Source organism: Grus americana, chromosome 24 (assembly GCF_028858705.1).
Source record: "Grus americana isolate bGruAme1 chromosome 24, bGruAme1.mat, whole genome shotgun sequence".
Lineage (NCBI taxonomy): Eukaryota > Metazoa > Chordata > Aves > Gruiformes > Gruidae > Grus > Grus americana.
Genome location: NC_072875.1, coordinates 3,066,329 through 3,092,370, shown reverse-complemented (window position 1 = coordinate 3,092,370; position 26,042 = coordinate 3,066,329). Strand labels below are relative to the sequence as shown.

The following is a 26,042-nucleotide window of genomic DNA, read 5'->3' as shown; positions in this document are numbered from 1 at the left end:
CCCCCCCCCCCTTTTTTTTTTTAAGGTTATGAAGAGAAAGCTTCGGGGGGGAAAAACCCCCCAAAACATTAAAGAATGGCATCGGATCTAAAGGCAACAAGCTGCTCCTGGAAACGCAGGTTTAGAGGCTTCGTTTGGGTAATACACTCGCTCTTTCACTGTTACCTCCACATGAATGTTGTCATGAGACAACCTTGGGTAAACCAGGCAAGTTAAATATAACACGGATGCTCCAGCAAAGCTGTTTATACTCACACCCTGTCTCACCAGCTCACGTCACTGCGACGCCATCGAAACACAAAGACATTTTAATACCTCAAAACCACCCTGCTCTCCTTCCCTCCGCCGTCGCGTCCTCGGCTCCCTTCGCGGTGCTCAACCGATGCATCGGTTTTCCCCGATAAGCATGCCACGCTCCCATCGCGCGTCAGCAAAAGCAAGGCGCTCTAAATTAGGACTGTCCGAGTGATTTGCTGGCTGTGTTTTATTTGTCGCATTTGTAAAATAAGTAAATTACCGTGGTACCCAGCTGAATTGTAGAAGTTCAATCGCTTAAGAAATTAGCCCGTTAAACGGAGAACCACCAGACCACGATCTCGGATTTGCTGGGGAGTGCACTGCCAGCCTGATTTCATAACCCCTCTGTGCTACTCGCTCGCTTTCAAGTCAGAACCGAAGGGCTATTCGCTTCCATGGTTAGTACGAGAAAACCGCGCGGGCAGAAACATTTTCCTCAAATTACTTTGCTTCTATTTAAACAAATCCGTCCTGTTCCCCTCTGCCTTGGAAGGAGGGAGAAAAACGCCTCAGGAGCAGAGCTTTGGTAATTTCATTCAAAAGTCACCATTCATCGGCGGTGCTGTTGACAGCTAATTGAGTTCTCCCCAGGTAAAACAAATGCAACGCTTGGAAGTTGCTTCCTCGTTTTACAAGTCTTGACTGGTGCTTCGTTTACCTCCTATTAATCAAGGAAAAACAACTAAACGGGGTGTTTGAATTTGCTTGGGCTCGAACCCCAGCGCCTTCTGCACCCTCTAAGTGGGTCACTAATCAGGTACGGCTTTAATTTTGCTCAGTCCCACTCCTCGGCACCGCCAACCATCGCCCCGGCCGCAAGTACTGACTAGGCAACTCCGGCGATGAGACAATAAACTCCATTTTGCTTCGCAAGGACAAAAGCTGCGGAAAGCTGAGCAAATGAGACGGGAACGTTGAGACACCGCACCCGTTCCCTACTCTTAATTTGGGTTTTTCCGCGCTTAAAACGGCGCGGAGAAAGAGCCACAGGATTTGCGCTTGGCACGGAGGATGATCACGAAGCCTTCCCGCGAAGTTCTCGCGCGCAGAGGGTGTTTCCTAACGCGGATGGGGGGTTAGGACAGGACAGCCCCGCTGCTAGAGCTACCGCCAGCAGACCGCAACGCGCGCCGCAAAGCCACGACAACCCAAAAGCCCTTCCTGCAAGTTCACCTCAACAAACCTCTCGATGTAAAGCAATTCGGAGAGGGTCGTTTATTCCTTCGCGTTGCTACAACCAACGCTATTTCATGCTTAATCCTACTAGAACGGCCGACACGTATCTGCTGCTAGATCCAAGGAGATCAAACTGAAATAAGGATTCAGACAAATCAGCATTTCAAGCCAAAATTACTGGACACCTGAAAGGAGCCTTCAAAGCACCATTTGTCAGATATATCTGCCTGGCTGTTTTTAAAAACATACGCGGCGAGGAGGAAATATATTGAGCCACGTCTCAATGTAAAAACGGCAAGGCATTATCACAATAGCGTGTCCACAACAGTTATTGCGGCAAAGTGCCTTTTCCTCATCTTCTGAAAACCCGTGTAGATAATATTTCAACAATAACCACGCGTTTCTCCCTGCGGTATAGACACATACAGAACGCATTAGGAGCGATGCCAATAGCTGAAATGCTTTTCTCGGTGGCTCTATTCAGGCGAGCGCCTTGCAGGTGCTGCAGCTCTTTCCGAATTCAGCTCCGGCGGGAGCTCCAAATCAATGCGGCTCCTCGGCCATCATCCAGCCCAACTAAATCACTCCAAGGGCAAGCCCTGCTGAGTTATGCAACCGCTTCTGTTCCCGCTTTACCGAGAACGGCGCGCCATAAACCAACTCAACTCAAGGGTGAAACGGAGCATGGGCGAGCCTCGAAGGGAGACGGGCACGCGTGAGGGATTACGCTCTACGGAAAAAAAGCGGGGCGAACGTCATCGTACCGAGTGACCTCATCTTTCAAGCTGGCTGGGCCCAGGGGTAGATCCAAGCAAGGCAAAGCTCCGGGTCAGCTGCCTGTGCCAGAGCGCTGCACCGCGGAAAAGCTTCTGCAAAGGAAGATTAGCTCGCTTCCCCAAACCGAGGGAACTTCGCGTCCTCTTTGCGGCAAGTTATTCAAAGGTGGTTTTCACACCAGCCTGCCAAAGAGAATTTGAGGTTTGTGGGTTGCGCGGTAGGAGAGTTTTATTTTATTTTTTTTGGTTAGCTGGTGGAAGCGATCGGGCTGGAGGTTGGCTTTGAAGCTCTCTGATTTGCTCAGATTTCCCCTGAAGTGACCTACAAAAGCAAAGGGGAGAGGGAAGAACGTGTGCTTATTTTCTCTAGTTTACTGCTGTCAAAGACACCTGAAGAGCTTTCAGAGCTATTTTTCCTCTCGTTTTCTTTCTCCGTGTTGCAAATCCAGGTCACGCCTGCGTTTGAAGATTATCAAAAGGCAAACTGGAGAAACTGTCTTCTCTAAAAAGGCGATGCTTTGATATCCGGGGGGCTTCACTGGCAGCATCACCACCAGGAGAGTCCACTGCCCCAGCTCCGCTGAAACAACACAAACCAAAGAATTGCTCTGCCTCTCAAATGGGGAAAAAACCCACCGGCAGCGGGGACTGCTACTGCCCCTTCAGAAAGAAAACCACCTGCGAGGATCTGAAGGGAAAAAAAAAAAAAAGAAATTTGCTACTAGCCTCCTACTCGCGTTAAGTGCGCAACGCTGCATCTGGGAGCAGGTCTGCTTGGGTTTGGCATTCCTTGCATTCCAGATGCAAATCCCGGACGATAACAGCACTCTCCCATCCTAATAGCCCGATTCGAGCACGGAGCAAGGACAAAACCCACGCACTTCCAGAGGAAAGGCCAAAAAAAAACCAAAAAAAAAATCGAAACGGGGACTGCTCTAAAGTAGCCCTCCATTAGAAAGTTTCCAGAGCCGGCCAAGTCCTGGCTGCCGGGAATTCCTGGCCAAATCCTGGCTGCCGGGAACGCCACAGCAGCGCAGCCGGGTCAGCTCAATGATGTGCAGAGGACGCTCCAGCCTGCCTTTCATGTTTTCTCCTGTGTGCCGGGGACAGAGGACGAGGGAATTCTTTACCCTGAAAATACTCAATTATTTTAATAGGATTACATTTGAGATTGACAATGTTTAGAACCGTCCCTTGAATTTATTAGCCTGCCAGCACTCCAGATAAGTAATTTGAATGCAAAGATCTCTTAAGTTTAAGTAACTAACTGGCAGAGAGTCAATTCCCACCCTCCACAGTTTTAGGCACAGGACAAAGTTTTGGAAACAAGTTCCCGAGCTCAGCAGTAAAATGCCTCTCACAGCCTCACACACCGAACCTTTCCTACATATTTCTTCCAGCGACGTTTTTGCCTGATCTTGGAGACACACACACACAAGGGCAGAGGAGCTCAAAACCGCAGATTAATCCTCCCTCTTTAAACACCCCGCGCTAAGAGTAAACCAAGCCATAAATTTAAGGGCATGCCGAGTCCAAAACCAACAGCGACGGGCTCTTCTGAGCAAGAAACGCTCTGTGTAAGAAAGCGGGGGGACATTCCAACCCTGGCCTGGCGTTTCAGAGGCACGCCAGCAGTTTCGCGACGGTTCAGCCACAACGAACCGGCTCATCCACCTCCTTCCCCGGGCACCTGCAGCCGCCGAGCACTGGCTGGGTCACCCATGCTGGAAGGAGCAGGAGCAGGGCTGCAGCTGGTAAACCAGTGCCCCTACCCAACTGGGCTCCCAGTTACAGTGGCGGGAAGGGCCAGGCAGCGGCTGCAGAGGTGGCTGGCGCGGTGCAGGCTTGCTTGCCAGCATCAGGCACCCACAGTGTAGGTTATTTACTTGAGGGGGCAGGGAATTAATAAAGAAGTCATAACTGATATTTACATACAGCTTGACATCCTGCAAGCCCTGTGCAAACAGTAATCCTTCACAGCCCTCAGAGGAAGGTCAGAGTTATCCTCTTTCCACATCAAAGAAGTCTTTGACAACTGTGCTGGCAGTGGCTGCGGCAGCCCCGGCTCCCCCCCGCCGGGCAGTTTCCCTCCGCTCCATCCCGTTAGCCCTAGCTCCTAATTCCCCTTGACCACCCCCGTCTCAAAGACGCCCGCCGCAGCCCAGGCAGACAAATCTCCATCCTCCAATGGCCAAAGAACCGACCGGCCTTTCCCGAGCCACCCTCCGGCACGCCAACTTTCCGAAGACTGCCAGCAGCAGCGAGGCTGCCAAGCGCTCCTGAAGCCTTTGCTGAGCCTTTTCCCTTGAAATTCAACTTCCTGGCACCCCAGGCTGCGAGATACAACTAAGATAGGGGGAAAGCGGGCCACCCCTTCCAAAGGCTGCAACGCTTCTGAAAAGGCAATTTAATGCTCGCTTTGTGTTCAAGCTGGGGGAACCAAACAGAGGAAAAGAAACATGCACAGGCATTATCAGGCTGGCCAGCAACCAAAAAGGTAATTAAAAACCTCCCCCTGAACAGGTGGTCAACAAAACCCACTATTAATGCCTTTGATTGCCAAGCAAATGTCTTTCAGCACACTAGCTGTCACAGCAAGTCCCTGGGATCTGAAAGCATATTTCTGCGCTCTGACATCTGGCCCACAACAAAATTGCTATCGATCCGCCGCGCGACGAAGACACCAGCCGGGGCGGGGGAAGCACGGTCCAGGAGTGCCGGGGACGGTGACGACACCTCGCGGGTCACGGGGCTGTTCGTACGTCTCGAGAGCACGCCGGGAGGCAGGGCTGCAAGCGCGTTCCGACTTGTTTAGGTAGCAGAGGGTCAGCACAGCCTCCTCGGGTCTTGCGCTGCCAGCACCACGAAATTTAACCCGAGGCGCGCTTTTTCTTGTCGAGGGTGGCAAATTGGCCACGGAATTCTAGGCCTCTGTGGCAAGCATCCTAGAAATAGATCCTACTTTCCCAGCAAACCGCGTTATCTCAACCGCCGCTTGCTGAGTTCTTGTGCCTCGCTGGCTAAGGGCGACGAGAGGCCAACCCTCGGCAGCCAGCACATCTGCGTCCTTAAATCCCACCGAGCAATTTCGCAGCGGGAACCTCTTTGGCAAGCAAGATTTAAGCCTAATAGCGGGAAAAACTTAAAAAGACAACAACCGTCAGGACAGCTGAGCATGTGCGAAGGCTGCCAAGGAACGCCTCGGGATCCCTGTGAATGGAGGATTTTCAAAACTAAATTAGAAATTATCTAAGACATCTGATCTGGGCTCAGAAATACAGACAATCTCTTTCAGCTCCCTTTCTATTATCTTGGGTGCTCATAGGGGGAAGGGTTTGATTTGCTCAGATGGAATTTTTTCAAAGGCAGAAGTGTATTCTATTCCAAAAATGCCACCTTTTAAGCTTGCCCAAAAGCTTAAAAAAAAAAAAAAAGCAGGTTTATAACCGGGATTAACCTCGCGAGTGTTTTGATCATTTTTTTCCTGCCGTTTTTCAAGGGGTCCCATTTTCCCGCAGGATAGGCAGCGGCACAAAACTCCTAGAAAGAGCGAGGCTGGCAGCTCAGCTGTACCAAACGCCGACGAGCACGCGCCCACCTCGTGCTTCAGAGCATCTTTGCCTCTCGCGTAACGGGTACCGACGGGCACGTCTTTCAACTGTAGCCACTAACGCACACCAAGTGAAATTTGACGCGCTGAAATAAATCTCTTAAGATACCTCCGCTGAAAGGTACGTATAATTTTAATAATCCTCTGACAACCTCAGGCCAGGGCTTTCTCTTAAACAGCAATTTTGGCAGCTTCAGGAATCGCAAGCAGGGGCAAGCCAGGTCGCTGGCCTGGGCAGAGTTGGCGTGCTAAGAATATTCGCCCTGCTTTAAAGGAGGTAAGCGTGTGTCAAACACAACATTTAAGGCATGCTAATCTCCAGCATTTCCTCCTGAAGGAACTGCCTTAACCGACCGGAGCATCTTCATCACGTCAAGAGCAGCAAGCAAGGAACACGCGTCCAACCAGCCTAGCACGCAGCCAGCGCCGCAGCTGCTAAGCAGCTTCCCTTTTCATACGTATTGATAAGCGTATACACCTATCCTTCTGCTAAAGAAACAGATAAACCCGCAGGGTGCTCCCGCCACTTAGCGAGGTCATAAAAAAATATATATATAAGCCACCGAAGAGCGGCATACTGAACGTAAAGCTTAGGTCGCTCGCAATAAAAATACCCAAACTCCCTCCTTAAAATGGCTGAAGAGCAGCCTGAGGAAAAACAGGCAGACGCGAATGAAGAGCACGCGATGACCGCGCTCACCAATCCTACGCTTTCATGGGAAAGCCAAAGGGCCCCTCACCAAAACCTTAAATCGTAGCCTGAAGGGAAGGCGAACCCATGCCGAGCGCAGGCGTTGTCGACCTCTCCTAAGGCAAGCCAGCTTCCCTCCAACCGCCCTTAGAAACGTCACATCGCCGGCAACGCTGACTAACACCTTTCCGGGGAAATTAAGCTAGGAGCTCGGAAATCCTGCATCATCAGATGACGTGGGAATTTCATCCCCCGTAACGGAGGGGGCGAGAACACTTACCACTGAAGACTTAGCTGAATATTACAGGCACCCAAAGCTATGATCTTTAGTGCTTTCTAAGGAAAATACTAAGAGCAACTGGCAAAGCTTGATAATGCTTAAGCCTCCGTACGGTGTGTTAATGCTTGCAATGAAACTGAGGTTCTGCCAGCCTTTAAATCACAGCCGCCTTGCAGAAAGCACCGTGCTGCCAAAAAGCGAAAAGCGCAAAGCAGGCTACCTACCTCTAATCCGCTAAGTAAAACAAGTAGAGCGACGCAGCGTCGCTTCCCTTCAATGTTTCTGGTTTGGGGAAGTTTGCCTTACTCGAGGCTGGAAGTATCGCAGCTGGAAGCGTTAAACGTACCCTCTACCAACTCGCCCACCAACTGCGGGAACGCTAGCACAGAGCTTGCTCCACGCACGAGAGCCTGGCTCGAGATTTACTCGACGCTCGCATCTTCCCGAAGTTAAGCCAACGAGCAAAGCATTAAGCAGCCATCTCGCAGGAGCCTTATGACAAATACCGGTACAGAAATGCACGCATTAAGGCAACAGACCACCGGCTGGCTGCCAAAAATGATGGACTACCGTGCAGTTTACTTATTTCTTTTTAACAGCTCCAAGATTCCACCTGAAAAATGGGTCCTGGAGCTACAGAACCAGGGATGAAAACGAAGCGGCAGCTGCCGTTTATCACTATGGAGGGTGATCACGCACGTTTCTCATCAGCTCACCCAGAGCGCGGCTGATCCTCGAGTCCCTCTGTCCTAAAACAGGGCGAAGAGGCACTGCAGAATAAACGTCGTCACTGTAAGTATAATGTAGCGTTTTATTAGGTACCAGCACAAAGGTGTTTATCAAACACGGTCTGATGGAGCTTTGTGCTTTGCTTTCCACTCTTAACATGACTTTAACGCGTTCAAGTTGCAGGCTCTTGCCTCCTCAGAAGGCACCAAAAGAGTTTCCTGAACTTAATGTGGACCTCGTGGCAACACCAGAAAAACATCAAGAGTCAAAACTGGAAGGGAACTGGAGCGCACAGGGAGGAAGAGAACAACCAGCGTTCAGGTAGAGATTTCCCTCGTTTCTCCGGATTTCCATACGCTATGAAGGCACGTTTTCATTTCATTCCCATACAAACACACCAGTGGCAGCTCTCCACTGGGAAGGTACGCCTTCATCTTCTCATTCACTTCTGTTTCTGCTCTCAAAGGAGGCAAGGAGGTATGTTAAATACTTACCTTTTTTTTTTTTCTCTCCTCCCCAATCACAAAGCATCCCAAAATATACACGAGAAGGCTCTGAACCACAAAATATTCTTCAGCGCTTGACACCAAGCTCCCTCTAAGAGCTACACAGATTGCACATTCACAGAACGCTGTAATTCTTCGCACATTTTCCAGGCCATATTTCTGAGAGTTTGCACAGTTTATTCCAAAATATTCTGCAGCTTATTATACCACTGAAATCATCAGCTGCTTGGCTGGACGCAGAAGATTTGCTCATTTTCTTTTCAGTCCAAGTTTCAGGTGACGTTTCCGCACGATTTTTTCAGCCAAGAGAATAAAAATCACTTCCTAAATCCTCATGGGACTTTGAACCGTTATCCATTTCACACTGAGCACCAACTCCAGAAAACTTGCTCTAGGAGAGTCTATCAGTGAACTTAATTCTTCCAAACTCAACTATAAGAGATCTCCAGCCTCACAGGGGGAGGCAGGGGGGAATTATATATATAGAAATACACATATCTATATATAATCTCTCTCTCTCTATCCCCAGGTTGCTCCTGTTTCAAAGGAGCTCCGTCTTTAATGCAGGAGGACCCCAGGCTGCGCTCAGGCAGAAGCCGTCGCTTGCTTCCAGTAGACGATGGCCAACTAGTAAGACCAAAGAGCAATGTTATGTGGTCTGTAGATTCGCTGGTCAGGCTCGAGCTAGAAAGCTCCGAGGCAGAGACAAGAAGTTCAAAGAGATTAAAAGAGATGGTTCAAGAGAGGGAAGAGGCCTCAGGAGCTCTTTGTGCGAAGGCTGCAGCCCGAGCTTGGGTCTAGCAGGCACCGAAGGACCCACAGAGGAGCAACGTGCTGCAGAGGTACCGACTGATGGGAAAAATCACAAACAAAAATCCCCCATGCTTCACTGCAGGGAAGCCACCGGTGAGACCCAAAGCTGAGAAACCCGGCTTCGTTAGCCGCGCCGCTCGCCTAATCACTGGCTTCAGCCCCACAGCAGAGCCCAATGCAGCAGCTCCGGGGGCAGAAGATGTTGTTGAGCCATCGCGGCAAGCTCCGGTGCCCCGAGCAAGAGCGTTTTCCTGAAACCAGAGCCCAGTTGAAGCGCGCCGAACTGCCGACACAGGTGGCGACGCTGTCGGACGCTTTGCATTGTCGGCAGCGTTAGTCTGTGTGCAGTTATGACCTCGGGGCTGTTTTGTTTTTATGTACAGAGGTTTACTACCACCTTATAAAAGAAGGATTTCCAGAAGGCAAATGGACCGATGTCTCAAAATAGAGTGTTTACATTAACGCTTGGCAAGCGAAGCCCTGCAAACATAGATGAATAGAGATAAGCTATAAAAACACCACGGACATTTACTTGCTGGAATAGGAGCTTGTAATCCAATTTCAAGTCCTTCTGCCAAGTGTTACACACAGCATCTTTGTGTATGACGATTCCAGCCCTCGTCCCCCACCGCCCCTCAGCGAAGATTAGCCAACAAGAAGAAACGGCAATTCAGAAAGAACGCTCCATTTAAAAAGCCATTTAAACGGGAAGTTACGATCTGGGTATATCAGAACCCACCGTCCTCGCAATTTGCGGGAACGTTAAAAGATCAGGAAAGGACAATAAATACCGCCCGAGCAGCAAACAGGGATGCCGCAACAGGGGCGGAAAAACAAACCTTTCCGTACCTTTCCGTTCTTAATGGAGAACAAACAGGCTTCCCCTCCCTTCCGAGGGCTTGCCAGAGCCTTGCTGATGGAATCGCCGCTTCGTAATTAACTCGCCCGCTTGTTCCGCACACGCTACGCGAAGAGCAACGTGGCACAAAGCGAGGCGGCTCGAGCCGGCTTCCCCACGATGAAGCGGAGAAGGCACCTCGCGCGCCAAGAGGCAGCACCCAGCCCAGAGCAACGCGCTATCGGAGCCAGGTACGCGGGCGGCAGCTCTGCTGACAACCCGTTTGCAGCGCAAACACAAGCTGGTGATGCCGATGCTTTTAAAAATATCGAGCTGGAAGCGGGAGAGGGAGAGCGGGACAAGACGAGGGGTTGTGCAAACCGGTGTGCCGACCGGCCGCGCCCGGGGGGTGACAATCCCAGCAGTGCGTGAGCTGACTGCCCTGTGTTTTTAACGCACGAAGCTGTATTGTTAAAGCTTCCTTTTAATTTCTTCTGATGCACGGGAAGAATTACTCTTCCATTTGATTTTAGTTTGACACAACATAGGAAAGATCCATAATTCAGCTAATCACTCATCATATAAACAAAGAAACCTCTTGAGAACCAGAGAGCAACACGTACGTGTATTTGCAATGCATGAGAGGGTATTTTTTTAAAATGGTAACAATGCAATCTATTCAGTGTGAAGAGTCTGTGAGGCCAATTAAATGCTTTGGGTTCCATAATTATAATTGCAGTAATGAATGGAAAGGAGCATTACAGCCTGCACAATGCAGTTCCTATTCAATTCAGTGATTCGGTTCTTGTCTGCTTTCAACTAACCTTTTGTGTCTCTTCATATCAGATCTTGCAGATTACTTTCAGAGCAGAAGAAAAATATCCCCAAATATCCCAGGTAATGTAATACATTAAGCACCCTTTGATTAGGCCTACATGCGATCTGCAGAAAGGATTATGCACTAAACGCATAATGTTTGTATTTATTCATCTCAGACATCAACGAAATTCGGAGGGGCGAGGGCCACCACCCTGGCAAGCCCACCCCGACAGGGGAAAGCCCAAGCCTGATCTCCAGGGGAGTGCTTTGGGGGGGGGTCTTCCCCCTCCCCCCCTTTAAAAAGCTCTTCACGATCACGCCTCGCCTGGGAAAGTGGTTTTCGCGAGGGACGACTCTACCCCAGGTACAGCCTTTTGTCCGCCGCGCGTCTGCAGAGACCAGCCTTCGGAAAGTGAAGAGTTGCTCCCAAAGAAGTTAACCCAAACCCGCCCATTTCACCTTGGGGAAGTCAGACATATCTTCTGTTTGCTGGGTGGCTTTGGGTTTTTGTCGAATATTGTTAGGGTTCCCCTAACCCTGATGCCTTCGCTTTGCTGCATTCCCTATACTTTGAGAATGAATGACCTTACAGGAATCCCACAACTTCTGCCTCGACTCTGGTGCGTTTGGAAATACTCAGATTTTTCTCCCAGAGAACCATCATCTCCGATCAACCTTCCCCATGATCTCTCACAGCCAAGACGCGGTACTTGGCATACAAATGTGTTCTTCTTTCTGCTGACACCCCCCCAACAGCTGGCCCACAGGTGTCAGGAGGGAATTAGGCATCACAGAAATACCGAGGAAAGCAGCTTCATCCCCTCCCGTTTTTACACCGCCGTTCTCAGGTTTGGTAGGGAAAGATTGCCTCGAGTATTAACATTGTTGATTCAGAAGAGAACAACAGCAGAAGGCACAGCAAACACGAAATGCCACATCACCCTCGGCTCTGTGCAACGCACACGGTGCAAAAGCCGTCCACACACGCACGGACACGCGCACACACAAGCTATCTGGAAAACAGGAGGGCAGAAGGGAAAGGGAAGCAGAGACTGTCAGCATTTGTACCGTCAACACAAAGCGGGTCTGGAAAGCAAGCCGCGCGTTATCTCAGCTGTGACGTTGCACGCCTGACGTGCAGCCCCGCCGTCCCCGTGCGCAGTAAGTATGCTAAAAACATTAGACGTAGACCTTTAGGCTTTGGAAATACGGTAATACGGACCGCGCGGGGAGCACAGGGGCTTATTTCTGCTGCCACGGTGCTCCTACATGCCTCTTGCAGGAGTCACCCGCAGCGCACGGCTCCCCCATCGCCCAGATTTAAAGCCCGCAGACCACGGCTATAGACAACCTCTGCCTTTACAATGAACCGAGGAGCAAAGTCAAATATCCCACCCGTGAGTCTTGTTTCCATGAGCACCGTGCTCCCTGCGCAGGCCAGGCGGCCGTGGCTGGAGAGACAGAGACCACGTGAAAGAGAAAGCATGCAATGCTGGGAGAGAGATTTAAGTTCCTCTGGTTTTCTGTAAAAATACATTCATCCGGCCACAATTTGCTGAAAAGGATTGCTTCCTCGCTCCCCTCGACAGCCATGAATCTCCTTAGAGAGAACATTACATTACACCCATAATAGGTTTATGCAACACAGCGCGTATTTGATATGTTAGTCATGTCTCCAAAGCGTTCTTTCCTTCATTTCCTAAGCTTCAGAGAAGCTCATTTTCCCCGAAAAAGAAAAGGGTTAACGCCAGGCCGGAGCCACACGTGCACTAATTTCCTCATTTGTCTGGAGGAAATGAATACAGGAGATTGAGGCAAATCCAGTTTTATGCGTTAAAAACTTCAGACGCTACTTGCAAGACAGCAAAGCAACCTTCATCGAGTCACAGAGAGAGGGAAAAGTTAATTTTATCGATGGAAGACCTGAAAAAGGCAGATCCTAATCCGGGCAAATAAAAAAAAAAAAAAGAAAAATAAATGTCCCCCCGTCTACAACCAATAGGACCCGGAGTACCGTGGCACTAGTGATTTATTACAAACCTGAGGAGACAACAAAGTCTACCTCCTTCCCAGGGATGAAAAAACAAGATGCTTTTGGACTGTCACTGCTCATCAGGATCTACTCTGAAGATCTCGTCGCCTTTGCCAACAAAAGCCCTGTCCGCCGTGGCAAAATAAATGGGCTAGCTGGCCTTCTCACAGCATTTCTGCCTCCCTTTCTCACCGCTACAGATAAATATTAGACGTGCAAAGCAGCACACCGCGTTCAGCTCTACCAGGGCTGCTTCGAACCAGCGCAGAAAGTTGTTTGTTTGTTGGTTGTTTTTTTTTTTTCTGAAAACCTTTCAAAATCACTGCCTGCCTCCAGAACGTCAAGAAACTCAACCACGCGTCCCAAGTACACCTCCCAGTTACCTACATGTGCAACTGGTTTTCTCTCTCTCTCGGGTATTTTTCAGATGGAGACTGATTAAAAGAGGGCTCCCAGCCCTCGCCTGGCTGAGGATGGCTCATAAAAGGCCAAAAGGAACTCGGCAAGATGGCCAATTACTCGGCTTTCACGCTCGCTGCCTTTCCAACGGATGCAACTCATGGAGTTTGTCATCTGGGATTTTAACGGGACTTAACAACAGCCACGCGTATTTGCCTGTAATTAATACAGACCCGTAAAAACTCCGACCCTGCCGCAATCTGGTCCGAGAGCACGCGCACGGACACATTAGCTGACATTTCCTGTTGACTGAATTAGAGCATCTTTTAATGAGGCTCACTTCAAAATCATTTTAAATCCATTTGCTCATGTCAACATCAATGTACTCAGCATTATCTACCAATTACTAAACCGGAAAGTATTCTTTAGATCATCTAAAATCTCAGTAAAATATTCAACGTGTCATTCATTTACTACAAACTGCCCTATAAAAACAAATTACTGGAACCAGCTGTCACAAAGCAACAAGTGGCTAAGGACAGAACGCTTTCGGAACCTGGGGCTGACCGGAACGCGGCTGAGGTGTTGGTGTTAATAATGATATCGGGTCTTTCTTCTCCAGCAGAAATTGGTCCATGTTCCAGAGGAGCGGGCGAAGTCATTACAGCCGTTCCTGTGCCATCGGGAGGATGCAGATGGCTCCGTCTCAGAGCGCAGAAGGACGTCCCGATGGTCAGGGGCAAGAGCTGGGAAGGGGTTCACCCCCTTGCGAAGGATCCGATGTCTGGGCTTTCACCTTCCAGCCCTCGGAAGCATCCCAGCACTGGAGACGCAGCATCCTGAAGGAGAGGCTCAGGACCCGAACCAAGCGCCTTCTCAGGCGAGCAGTTTGGGAAGCCTCGCCTGCCTCTCCCGGTTTATTCGGGATTGCCAGGTGAAGCGATGGGAAGGTATTTTCCACTAGATCGGGTTGGCAGGGACCTCGAACGGCTCTCTACTTCCAAGTGAGACGCGGGGAAGCAGTGCCAGGGCTGCGGCTTGGGTCGGGCGCGCTGCCAGCCCCACACCAGCCCAGCCAAAGACTACTCTAGAAGGATTTCTAACCCAGAAAAAAAAACCCCAAACCCACCCAGCAGCGGTGTTCAGGCAGCCGAGCTCACCTGACGCCTGTACGGCCCACGGTCTCAGCAGGGTGACGATGGCTCCCCAGCCAGAGCATCACACGCCAGAAACACCCCCAAAATAGGCCAACCTCACCGATTCCCTGCCGGGAGCGGGGCCACCAGCATTAGGAAAAGGAGGACTCTCTGCACACCTTCGCAAAAATGTGGCAAAAAGTTGTTTGGGTGTGGTTTTTTTTTTTTACTGACAAGAAATAAAAAACCCCTTGGTTTTCCCCAAGTTTGGCAAGCAAAGGAAAGGAAGGGCGGTTTGGAGGGTGGTGGTTATGTTTTTTTTTTAATCTCTGGAGCGTGGCAGAGCAGTAAATCTTGCATTATGCTCTGAGGAGCGTCAGGCTGGTGCCTCATTTTGGTCTCAGATTAGACTCCTGAAGCAATGAATCTTCCATCACGGAGGCCATTACCAACACAGTTTTCCTTCATTTTGGACTGCTTTATCCCTGATTGTATTATCAAACTTATCTTCAACCTTCCCTCGGCTGCAAGGGGCTCAGCAGACACACAGGCTTCTCAAATATTCATCAACCGGAGAAGCCAAACCGTTCCGATACTGCAACACGGCGCTCTGCTTTTCAGCTACGCTACCCGCTCAGCAATTTGACAAAACTCTCCCATTTAAAGCAAATATTTTGATAGCTCTTCCCCTTAAGATCCCCAAATCCTGGCCTGAAGAAGACACGGCCTCGGGGCTGCGCTTGAGCCACGCCGCTCGTGCAACGACCCCGCCGCTCGTCCAACAGCCCCGCCGCACCACCGTTGCAGGGAACTTCAGGCGGCTTAGCCAACGCGGCAGCCCAAAAGCCCGAGTCCCTTCTGTCCCAATTAGCGCTTTTGACATCACGTACGGGCTCCGAAGGCAGCAGGAAAGCTGAACGACTCTTGCAAGGAATGAATCTTGCGACAAGGGTCGCACCTCAAGAAGGTTGAAGCGTTTGCCTTGGATTCGGGCTGATGAAGCCAGCCGCAGCAGTCTGCCACGGCAAATTAATGCCACGACAGCCCGAGAATCAGATAGTAAAGCAGAGGAGGAAGGCGGACGCAGGCTTGGAACGCCTTGTGGCTGATGGGGAGAAAGGCGGCCTTCCAGATCATATTCGAACCCTGCGATCCGTTTGGATCTCCAATTGCTGTATGCAAATTGTGAGAATTTAAAGGCGTTCCTGAAATTCGAGTTGAAAAGCCCGTGAATATGGAAAACCGCTTAAGTGCCAGGTTAAATGACAATTTTGAAAAACACACTAAGGAGATCTGATCGCAACAAACCGGTCCCATGAAATACCGTATCTATCGTCAACTTTTTAATTACCAATTGATCAAAATGTAGACGGCGTAAGAGCTTTCAGCTTTTAATTACTGAACTATCAAAATTCCAACCAAAAAAGGAACCTCCAGAGATGAAACCGTAATGCTTGATTATTCACTGCTACATAATGAATGATTTGTTTTTAAACAAGATGTCAAGTTCCTCATGTAATCCATCTGGATGTGCGACTCTGCAAAGCTTACACTGCCCATACTAAGTACTCGGGGTTCCTGTTCTCCCTTTCCTCCTGACCCCACTAGGGAAGGCTTTATTTATCTTTTCTGTTTGTTTGTTCCGTCCCCCCCCTTAAGGCAAAACAGTCCTGAATCGAGGGGCTGAAAGGCAAACAACCTGCCAAACCCTGCTCCAGATCCAGACGAGCCGCTCCGTCTCCCACCACGGGGACAGGTTTTGCCCGGGAGGGAACAGATACTCCTTCCAACCCGTCTGCACTCCCAACGATGCGGCTCTGAACCAAGAAATACACCCCCGAGCAGCGGGCACGGAAGCGCCGCTTCCGACTTCGCGTGCACACCCCCAAAACTTTTTCCCTCCCGCTGCTCCCAAGCCGCACAGATCCGGAGAGAGCTGAAGACGTGCCTGAAGGCTGCAGGGAGCCCTCGGCAACCCGCACCCCCTGCGGGGGATTTTGCCAAAGCCAGGCTTTGCGTTTGGAGAGGCGGTTGCTAGAAATACTCGTTTGCAAAGACAAGGAGGGGGCTATAGGTAGGTATGTGAAGCGTAAGACTATTGGACAATGGTGTCCAGGTGCAGCGTATTAAGTCAATTAAGATGAAAGGACGGGCAAGTAACATGTTTGTTCCTTCAACCCCAGCGGCAGCCATTAACATCGCCGGTGCCGAGCCCCTCGTGTATAACCTTACGGGCACCTCCTACGCGTACCATCCCCAAACAGCTACTCCACATAACGGCATCCCTTCCCACCAAGAAGAAGAGAAGGAGGACCTTTCGGTTCTCCTTCGTTACACCCTCGGGACCCCAGTCATTGCCAGACAATACCCGATGATAAACTGGGGGGGTGTGGGGGGGTTTGGATTTGTACGGGCTCGCTCCACGCGCTTCCCCTGGGAAGCTGCTCATACGCGTAGCTTGTACAGATTTTCACCTAAGAAATTCAGTAATCAGTCCAGTAGCTGTAAGCACTTCTGACAACAATATCTATCAACACTTACCATATTTACAACTAAATCATGTAAATACAAGTCAGCGCTCCTCTGCATGCTGATAATCCGGACAAATGAAGGCTGGAAAAAAAAAAGCCGCTCTGAGAGGAGACTAAACAGGCAAAATCGTGAGAAACATATATCGACAGTGCTGGCGAAACTGCTGAAGGCGACACGGATCCGCGTATTTTCCAGAAAAATAGGGACGGGTTGCTTCAATCACCTACTCTCTACCTGCCTTTGAATTCCTTACTGATCCCAGGAACTGACTGAAAATGAAAAGATCCCCATTTCAGAGGTGCTTTTCTCCCCTCCCCAGGATTTACCGTTTTGTTACGCTGATAAAACTGCCAAAAATTATCCTTTAGCTGGTCCATTCAAACGCAACTTCTGCAGAGGTTTAGGCAAACCACTTCCTAGACATTTCTAAATCAACTGAGCAAGGAAAAGTAATTCTGCAAGTAACTGGATTCTTTGGCACAATGAAACCACCAAATTATTAAAACTTCCACATTGTTCTGGATTGCATCTTTAATGGACGCCAGCTTCTTCGACTGCTACATTTGACTGAAAGCAGAGAAGAGCTGCGTTCCCAAAGGTTTCCCTGCTGAGTTTAGGGACAGTTTGCAGCACAAGGTCCATCCTTTGGGCAGTGAAATCCCGGTGAAGCGCAGAGCGATCCACACCGTTTTTCACCAGCATTCAAGTGTCCCCGCTCCCCGTCTGCGCACGCTCGCCAACGTTAATTCCGGCGCAAAATCCTTTCATCCCTACGAGCAGAGAAAGCCCACTCGATCGGCCACGCCTGCTGGGCTCTCCCCAGGAATAGAGGCAGATGACCAGGCTTAAAATAGCTTACTAACCCTTATTTATTTACCACAGGATAATTGAAGCTACTCCTTACTCTAGGGCACGATCTATAGGGAACGGCGGGGAAAGGACGGGAGAACAGGGTGCCCTTTGTTTGTCGAACCCCAGCCCTGCCAGCCCCTGGTCATTGCTCTGAGCGATGTCCATGAAGGGAAACCAAGGCAGGGTGGTGCCAAGGACTGCTCGAAGGGACGGCTACCGGCGCCGGGGCGTCTCACCCTGAAAATCTCCGCTGCGCAACACCACCTGGAAGATTACGCTTACGCGTTTTAAGGCCCGTTATTTGCACGTACCAGGCGTTTCTTTGGCCCTCTAGACGTGCAACGCCGTTCCACCGGCACGTCTCTCTGCATGCGGGCATGCTGTCCCTGAGGATTAATTGCAGGAGGTAACAAAAATGCTGGACTCAAAACCAGCAGCCTTCCAGAGTTGCATTGCATTCTGCGTACATCACGTTGCGTTAACGTGCTCAAAAAGTTGAGATCCAATTTACCAAAGAGAGCCTGGAGGAGACAGTCATCGTATAATCATGCATCTGAAATTCTCCCAGAGTGATTTAAAAGCTACATCAGTGGTTTTGCTATAAACCCTCTGTTTACAAGGCTCCATATATTCCTACGTAGCAATAAACGATTTGCCTCCAAGTATTTTCTTGATTTCTCGTCTACAAGTTTCTCCCCCTTTCCCTGATGATGTCCGAAGGGAACGGTGTTAATCTCCTATCTATCCCGCTTTAATCTTTGCTCTTACCGAGAAAAGACGCGACCGCGCTTCACATGCTGAAGCAGCGATACCTGGCAGTTACGGATTCGGGGAGAGTTGATTAAACGCGTATGTTCTGCTCAAGATTATATGGGACGATTAAGAGCGTACGACCTTTAAGTTGAACGAGACGCTGCTAGTGTGGACGGAGCCCAGAAACCTCAGCGCGGGAGTCGCTTTTAGAAGTTAGTTCTGTCTGCTAGGTTAACGAGTACTGCAAGTCTTTTTCGGAGCCACGTTCAGACCAGGAGCTGAGCAGGGAGGGGGAAAGGCGGTCCTTAACCGCGATTCGGCAGAAGACACGGTCGCATTAAGCAACTTGGGCTTGTCCAACACCAACCTCGCCACGCAACTGGATTACCTGCGGTGTAACGAGAACCCTTACCCGAAGCAGAGTTGTAAAAGACCCGACTGGCATCTTCTAGAGCAGCACTCCTGAAAGCAAGCCATCTTATCCACAGCATCCAGCAGGAAGCTCGGCATCACCTTCAGCTTCAGGAAAGCCAAGAAAGCAATACCCACCGTCTTTCTCCGAACCTCAGCCAATTGAGCCAATCCGCGTGAAACGCCCGAGCACACACGACTGCGTCACCAAATGCATCGCAGCTCTGCAACCGCACGGCCAAGTGACCGGTGTGACGCTTCGGAGCGCCGCAAACACCGAGGACCGGGGGCGGACAGACATCCGCATGCCTCCGGCCAGCGCAGAGACCACCCTGGTCCCCACAAAGAGAAGGAGAAATCTTTGCGGTGGGGCCATAAACCAGAGAGCTTTTCCCCTCGGCGGTCTTTTTCCACGCCTCTGTATGGCCAAAGGGCAGCTGCTGCCCCAGAGCCGTCCCGTGCCACACCAGGGAGGGGAACGGCTTGCACGAAAGCCGCCGTGCCTTTGCGAGGTCACGGATGTCTCGGCGTCGCCCACTGCGTTTCAGAGAGGCGTTACTGGGATAAAACGCACAAAGCAAGAGGGGCTCGCTCTGCAGCCGGAGCCAGGGATGAACGTTCCTCTTCCCAGCTACAAAAGAAGGGCCGGAAGGGTAGGAGACGCCTTTAGTTCTGTGCATCAGCCCCGAGGCCGCATATAACGCTCAGGCTGCGCAGCCAAAGCTTTCTTTCTAGCCCAATTTTAGCAGAGCCCCACGTCGCCGTAACCCTGGCTCCAAAGCTTAGCATTGCTAACGTTTAAAAGCAATCTGCGAGGGAAGCTGCCAGGCAGCCTCATCTAAAAACAGAAAAGCGGCAACAAGCAGTTTCTCATGCTTGATCCGATTACTCTGATCTCTCTTTTGATGCTGCAGACTCCGACTCGTATTTCTATTACTGCACAAGGAGGTGGGGGGGGGGAGCAGGGGAACGTCACTTTGCCGCTTGATATTTCTTTCTTCCCCGTCACGCTCCGGAGAAGGGATGTACTTTTCAAGCCCAAGCATGACTTTAGGAGGCAACGCCAGTCCTGTGGGCGTCCTTGGCTCTGACGGCCCCGTCCACTGCTCCGCAGGTAGAGATCGCTGGTCCTCCATCGCTCGGCCAAGCGCTCCGGAAAACGCGGGACAAGCGCCACAGCCTTGCCGTCCTACCCAAGGATGAAGCCGGCGATGTAATCACACGGGGCAAACTCCACAGCTGGTCTTGGCAGGGAAAGGCAGTTCCTAAGACAGCTATTTCCCCCTGCCAAACACACACCTGGGTTTTAAAAAGCACCCGCCGTCCCGTCCTGCCAAGAGCCTGTTTTCTCTTCGATGTTTGGACACGAGAGGAGGGGAGGGGGCGACACGGATTTCACTGTTCAGGCAGGACCCGCAGAAACAGGCAGCGCTACTGACACCGAGAAGCTGGCGGCATTTCCAGTGACCAAAAAAAAAAGTACCCGAAGAAAAACAAAGACCGAAGGGATTTCTCAGTTGAGCTACAGCCCACAAAAGTTTTATATTTCTGAGCAGAGAGATGTGCTTAAGCGCCACTTTGATCCTCTAGACAGGCACCTTAACGGGGTCTCGAGTCTCATAATAGCTTCACCTTGAGAATCCAGTAAGGTCAGAATGGTTGTTTTCCTAAGTTTTTAAACCACAGATGAACGTAATCAATTAAAACCAAACTCCAGGGTAAAAATAGCACGCTGGCCAAACCCGAGGAAGGGACATCATCGATTTAAAATAACTAGGCATGCAGGCCAATAAAAGTTCCTGGCACAAGCCAGTCGAGCGCTTTAAATCCAAGCAGAAAGCCACCGACCGCACGCGGCGGGCGAGCACGTGGGAAGAGCACGGCGCCAATTACGAGAACCACCGCGGCTGCTGCTCCTCCTCTATTTTTATCCCTCGCTAGAATGATATTTGGAACGGGTGAATCGCGTTGACCCCAAAGCTGCCAGGTTTTCTGGAGTCCCGCGCAGCCCCCTACGGCAGAATCCGTGGGGGTCCCCCACCGCTCAACCCGCTGCCGCGCAAAGACTTAAGGCGAGAACCCGACGTGCAACAGAGCAGGAAAACCAACAAGTTCCACGCCAGGAAGGAGAAAAACTGTTATTACGGCCAAAAAGGCTGAGAGAAGCCAGGCGGATACGGGTCACGTGCAGGCACGGGTCGCCGGAGGAGCGAGCCCGCGCCCGCGGGACGTGCGGCACTTGCAAATTAAAAACCCGGACGATCTAAATTCAGCCCGTGGCTCAGCCACAATCGCCGGCTCGTCTCGGAGCAGCGTGGGCCAGCTACCACGCACCGACCCGTGCCCCAGCCGATGAGCTCCCTTGTGTTTCAATTACCAAAGTTTTGATTGAAGCCCAGTGGTATTTTCCTCCAGAAAACGCCTGCCACGCATGCAAAAAAATAGCCTTTTTCACCAGCGCGCTCCCCTCGAAGCCAAGCGTGCCAAAGCGTCCAAGCCCACGCTGGACGACCTTCAAAGCCTTCTGTGGTGCGGCTCCCCGTTAACCACAACAGCAGCTGCTAGCTGCAGCGTGCAATTAAGTCCCGAGGAAAGCAACTGATTTATGAAACTTAAACAAGCACATACCACTCATAATTACAACATTCCACCTAGGGTCTTCTCCTTCATTACAGGTTTCCAAACAGAGTCTCTTTATTTAGTGCCGGTGGGTTTGCACCGCCAGAGAACAGCACGCGATATTCCTCGGGGAAACAAACACAACTTTTTCCTTTCTTCTTTTTTTTTTTCCCCCTTCCCCCCCACATAGCATCCAATTTCTCAGAAGAGATACGGATTGCGGGTCCGGCCTTGCTTGTGCTCTTAAACCGCTGCGTAAGTATTTACTTACTGGCCGGACGCCAGCCACAGCGAAGGCTGCGGACTTCCAGCCTGCGGACTTCCAGCCTGTGCTCACAGCCTGCTAAACTCCCGTCTCCGTGAACCACCGCAGGCAAAACTGAACTTTTTGGACGCAGGGAGCCCCTGCGTTCAAGAGAGGAGTACTGCTGGCTGCTATCAAAAACCAGAAGAGGGACAGGTCGTCAAAACCCCTTTTCAAAGCGTGACGATAATCTCGAGGAAAACTGGCATTAAACGGGAACACCCAGAAAAATCTGCGTACCTGCGATATCAGGAAGTTGTTTGGTTTTTGTTTTGTTTTTGAGTAAACACGTTCTTAGCTTTTAAACGATCGTCGCAAAGGTCCGACACAACCGTTTCATTCCAGATGGCCTCAGGCAGACGCAGGGTTAAAGAGCTGACCCGTTTTCAGTCCGGCGATAGGGCAGAGACCACATCTGCACCGTGCCACGGCCCCACGAACGCGCCTTTCGCTCCGGCACGGCCGTAGGACGGCATGCCAAGCCACCCGGGGCTACCGAGTCAAAGCTGCCTTTATTTACACACCCAGGAAAGACAAACAAAGAAAACAGCGACGCGGCGTCAGCCGACGAGGCCGGGGGCTCCTCTCTCCAGCCTCTGCGAGACAAGCAGCAGCAGCAGCCGCCCGTGCCAAGGAGCATCCCAACGGCTGGCAAACGTCGACGGCGGCCACCGAGCCGAAGGCGCCGGCAACTCGCCCTCTCCTCCCTGCAGACCGTGCCTGGAGCTGAGCTATTTCCTAGCCTTCCCGTCTTTGGGAGCCACGGGAGCCTCCTTGGCAGTGGTTTCCAAGCCAGATTGTCATGCTTATAAACCTGCGCTCAACTGCCTACGTGCAAGACAAATGAGCCCAAGCTGCAACCCAGATGGATTACTTTATTTACCAGCCCCTCTCTTGCAACCTTCCTCCAGCGTTCGCGTCGCATGCAGAATGCAACCGTGTGTTTTTCAACGCAGGAGCTCAGCCAAGCCCGAGCAAAGCCGCTGCAGATCAGAAGACTTGCCTCACTTGCATACGAAAGCTCCTTAGAAACCCGCTCTCCGTATTTACAAAGGAGCCCCAGCTCAGCACAGCCTCAGCGGGAACGCTCCCTGCATTCGAGAGGCTCTTTTCTCTGGCCTGCTTGTTTGACGTTGGCGGATACGGAGATTGCAACCGCCTCCCGTCCAGCCCATCACACCTTTGTGGCACGGCCGGGTTGTAGCCCAACGCTGTCTCTCACTGCTTCCTGCAGCTTCGGCTGAAAAGTTGTTCTGGCTAAACTGCCGGGCAACGCTGCTCTGCACCGTCAGACGGGCGCTGACTGCCTCTCGGTATTAGCTGAAATCATCCCTCGACTCCCTCCCTACTTCGCAGCGGTGTTAGGAAGTTTAATTAACGGTAAAGCGTTGAGATCAGATAAAAAGGTGCCGCAGAAAAGCAGAGATTCATCTCCAGTTACCGGCTTAGTTGAAACCGAGTCCAAGCCTTGCCTCTCTCACCATTCCAATATCCCTCCTTCCCCTCCGTGCTTAAAGCATCATGACACGCTCCAAAGCACACTCCGGATCACAGGATGCCTCCGCGGCAGCAACGCAGCACTCGCACCATCACGCCTCGGGTAGCAACCCGCCCGGGAGACGCGACGACGGCACTCTGCAATCACCGCCAGACGTTGCTGCCACAACACTAATTTTCTCTTCCCAGACTACTGAAGCTAACAAATCGATAGCTTTGAAAAGGTGGGGGGGGGGGGGGGGGGGGGGGGAAATTGCGTTCTTTGGCCTGAAGGAAATTTTGCCTAAAAGGCATTAAAGCAGGCAGCATAGGGTTTTATCCTGTGATTCGCGACAAAGAGCCCCAAAACCACAAGATAGTGATCTTCTACCAAGAGCATCGCGCTCTGGATTCGGGCTGCGCGGTGCTTTTCACCCCTGGAAAACCCCAGCCGCACAGGTCAGGCACGGCCCTTTCCATTCAGCATCCAGCCCTGCTTTTGTTTCTCTTCGGCTGCTTCGCTGTTCCACATCGCGTCGTTATGCCCGTTAGCTGGGAGGCAACGGACAGGCTTACCCTATCGGAGGATCGTGCCAGCCTTGAGTTAAAAACAGCTCTTAAAATAAATAAATAAATAAATAAATAAATAAAAATAAAAAGGATTCAAAACGCGAGGCGAGGCATTCAGAGTCAGGCAGCAAAACAAAGGACCAAGGCGGCTATCCTGCAACGGGGCTTTTATTCTTAATTCGTGCATCTTTCAACCACAGGGTCTCCGGGTCAAACCGCCGGGCTAAAGCAAACGTAAATTCCGCAAGAGGCACCTTTGCAACAAAACGCCTTAAAATCCAGGAGGGGAATGCGTTAACTACATAAACATCTGGGCGTCTGCTGCTCGGTGCAGACCGATCGTGCCCAAGCGGCATGAGCGTTTCCCCGTCTCGCACCGGCAAGAGCTGACACCAATGGCTCGTTTCCGTTGCTCCTGGCCACCCTCGGCGGGCGCTTTGGGCTGCGGAACAGCTGAACTCGGAGCGCGGTCGCCCTTCGGGACTGCCGAAACCAGAGAAACGTGCCGCTGAGGAACAGGGTCCTTCTCCTTGTCAGAGCCGGCCCTCGGGCAGCAGCCCCTGGCCCTGTTTGGAGGACGCTGAGCCGAAAACGTCACAGGCTTTCCTCGTCCTCCCCCCCCCCAAAAAAAAAGGCCATTGGGGAAGACCAGGGAAAGCATGTACAACATGCCTATGAATAAAGCTCTTTGTTCGGCCGAGCTGCCCGCTCCCTTATCCCCCCCTTTTCCTATTAGTGAAATTCAACAGATCGCTCAATGGCCCTCTTGTTCTTCCCAAAACGTCCCGGGCAAATAATGCTCGCTCCTCTTGTCACACAAGCCAGTAAAGGAAGCCTTGTGCCTCTCTCCAGCGACACGCTGTAAATATAAAGCAGCGTTAAGGAGAGATATTTTATCAAAGCCATCAGACACAAGTGCAAGTCCCTCCTGCGGCTACTCGGCTCAGTGCAGGAGCGATGCAACCCCAGCCAGGCGGCACTCCGGCTGCTGGGGAGCGGGGGGCGCGGAGCTGGCCCCACACACGCGGCCCCCACGACACCCACAGCTTCGGGAGGCGGACGCGGGGAGCCCTGTGTAACCGCCTCTAATGAACGTCCGCTCCGAGCGAAGCCGGGCGATCGCCTCCAAGGGGCTCCCGGCCCGGAGGGGCCGCGCCGGGGAAGGCGTTGGCGGCCAAGGCCCCCGCTGCCCCCGGGGCAGGGAGGCGGGGGGCGCCTCGCAAGTTGCGCTTGGATTCCAACAGGTTCCCCGCTCCCGCGGGCAGCGGCTGCGGCACATCCCCGGTGCAGCGGCACCAGCCCCCCGGTGCAGCGGCAGATCCGCCCCCCCCCCCCGCAAGACGCCCACCGCAGCCGAGGAAAACACCGCGGGGTAGGGGGGGGGGGGGTTGGAAGGAGGGGGCGCGCAGGCAATTACTTTTTAATTGCGAGGCCGCTCGACGAGCCCACGGGCGGCGGGGAGAAGCCGCTTCCATGGTAACCGGCAGCCGGCTGCCCGCGCCGCCCCGACACGCGCGGGTGAGCCCGCCGCCGGGGGCCCCTTCCCCTCCTCCTCCTTCCCCTTCCCCGCCGAGCGCTCGCCGCTCGCCCCCCCGGCACGGCACGGCACGCCCCGAGCCCGCAGCGCCCCGCACGCCGCCCGGCGATGCTTGCCGGGACCACCGTCCCGCTCGGGCACCCGCGCACCGGGCGAGGCTGAAGCGGGGCGGGGGGGGGGGGCGAAAAAGCACCGGGCGAGCCCCGGACCTCGCTGTATCCGCCCGAACGGCTCTCCCGCCCTAACACCCCCCCCCCACCACACCTCAGAGGGTCCCCGGACGGCGCTACACCCCCCCCCCCCCCCCCGCCGGGCCCGGGCCGCCCCGCTCGCCTCCCCGCACCCGGGGGAAGGGGTGGGCGCAGGCCCCGGCGTCGCTCGGCGGCGCCCTCCCGCGGGCGGGGCCGGCCGGGGGCCGTCGTGCGGCCGCGTCCTACCTCTGGGGATGATGGCGGCGGCGGAGAGGAGCAGCAGGAGGAGCGGGAGGAGGCCCGGGGCGCCGCCGCACGCCGCGGGGCCGCTGGGCTCGGCGCGACCCGCCATCTCCGGCACCTGCTTCGCTCTGGCCGCCGCGCCGGCACCTAGCGACCGCGCGCGCCGCTAATGAGATGCGCCCGCGTCAGCGCGGCGGCGGGGGCGGGGCCGCGCATAGGCCACGCCCCTCCCTCCTCCCCCCTCACCCCCCCCCTCCGCCGCCGCCTAGGGGCCGGGGGCAAAGTGCCGGGCGCGGCGCGGGGCGCAGGGGCGCGGCAGGGACCGGGGCGTGAAGAACCGGGGTGCTCGGGAGCCCGGCGGGGACCGGGCTCCCCACCACCACCCCACCCCCCCCGCCGCCTCGGGGCCGAGGCCGCTGCCCCCAGCACCGCCGCCGAGCAGCTCGCTCGGG

General features: G+C 52.7%; 1 protein-coding gene across 8 annotated transcripts in view; it reads right to left on the bottom strand.

Moving 5' to 3' along the window:
- The window catches only part of CADM1 (cell adhesion molecule 1), a 122,112-nt gene extending 96,336 nt beyond the window's left edge, over positions 1-25,776 (bottom strand). For 2 of the 8 annotated variants that reach the window (XM_054803201.1, XM_054803202.1), the window contains exon 1: positions 25,594-25,776. In XM_054803201.1, the coding sequence (XP_054659176.1) occupies positions 25,594-25,699 (106 nt within the window). In that variant the 5' untranslated portion in view covers positions 25,700-25,776. The remainder of the gene's footprint in view (positions 1-25,593) is intronic. The other 6 variants (XM_054803203.1, XM_054803205.1, XM_054803204.1 and 3 more) reach the window with 3 other exon arrangements.
- Between the last annotated feature and the right edge of the window lie 266 nt (positions 25,777-26,042).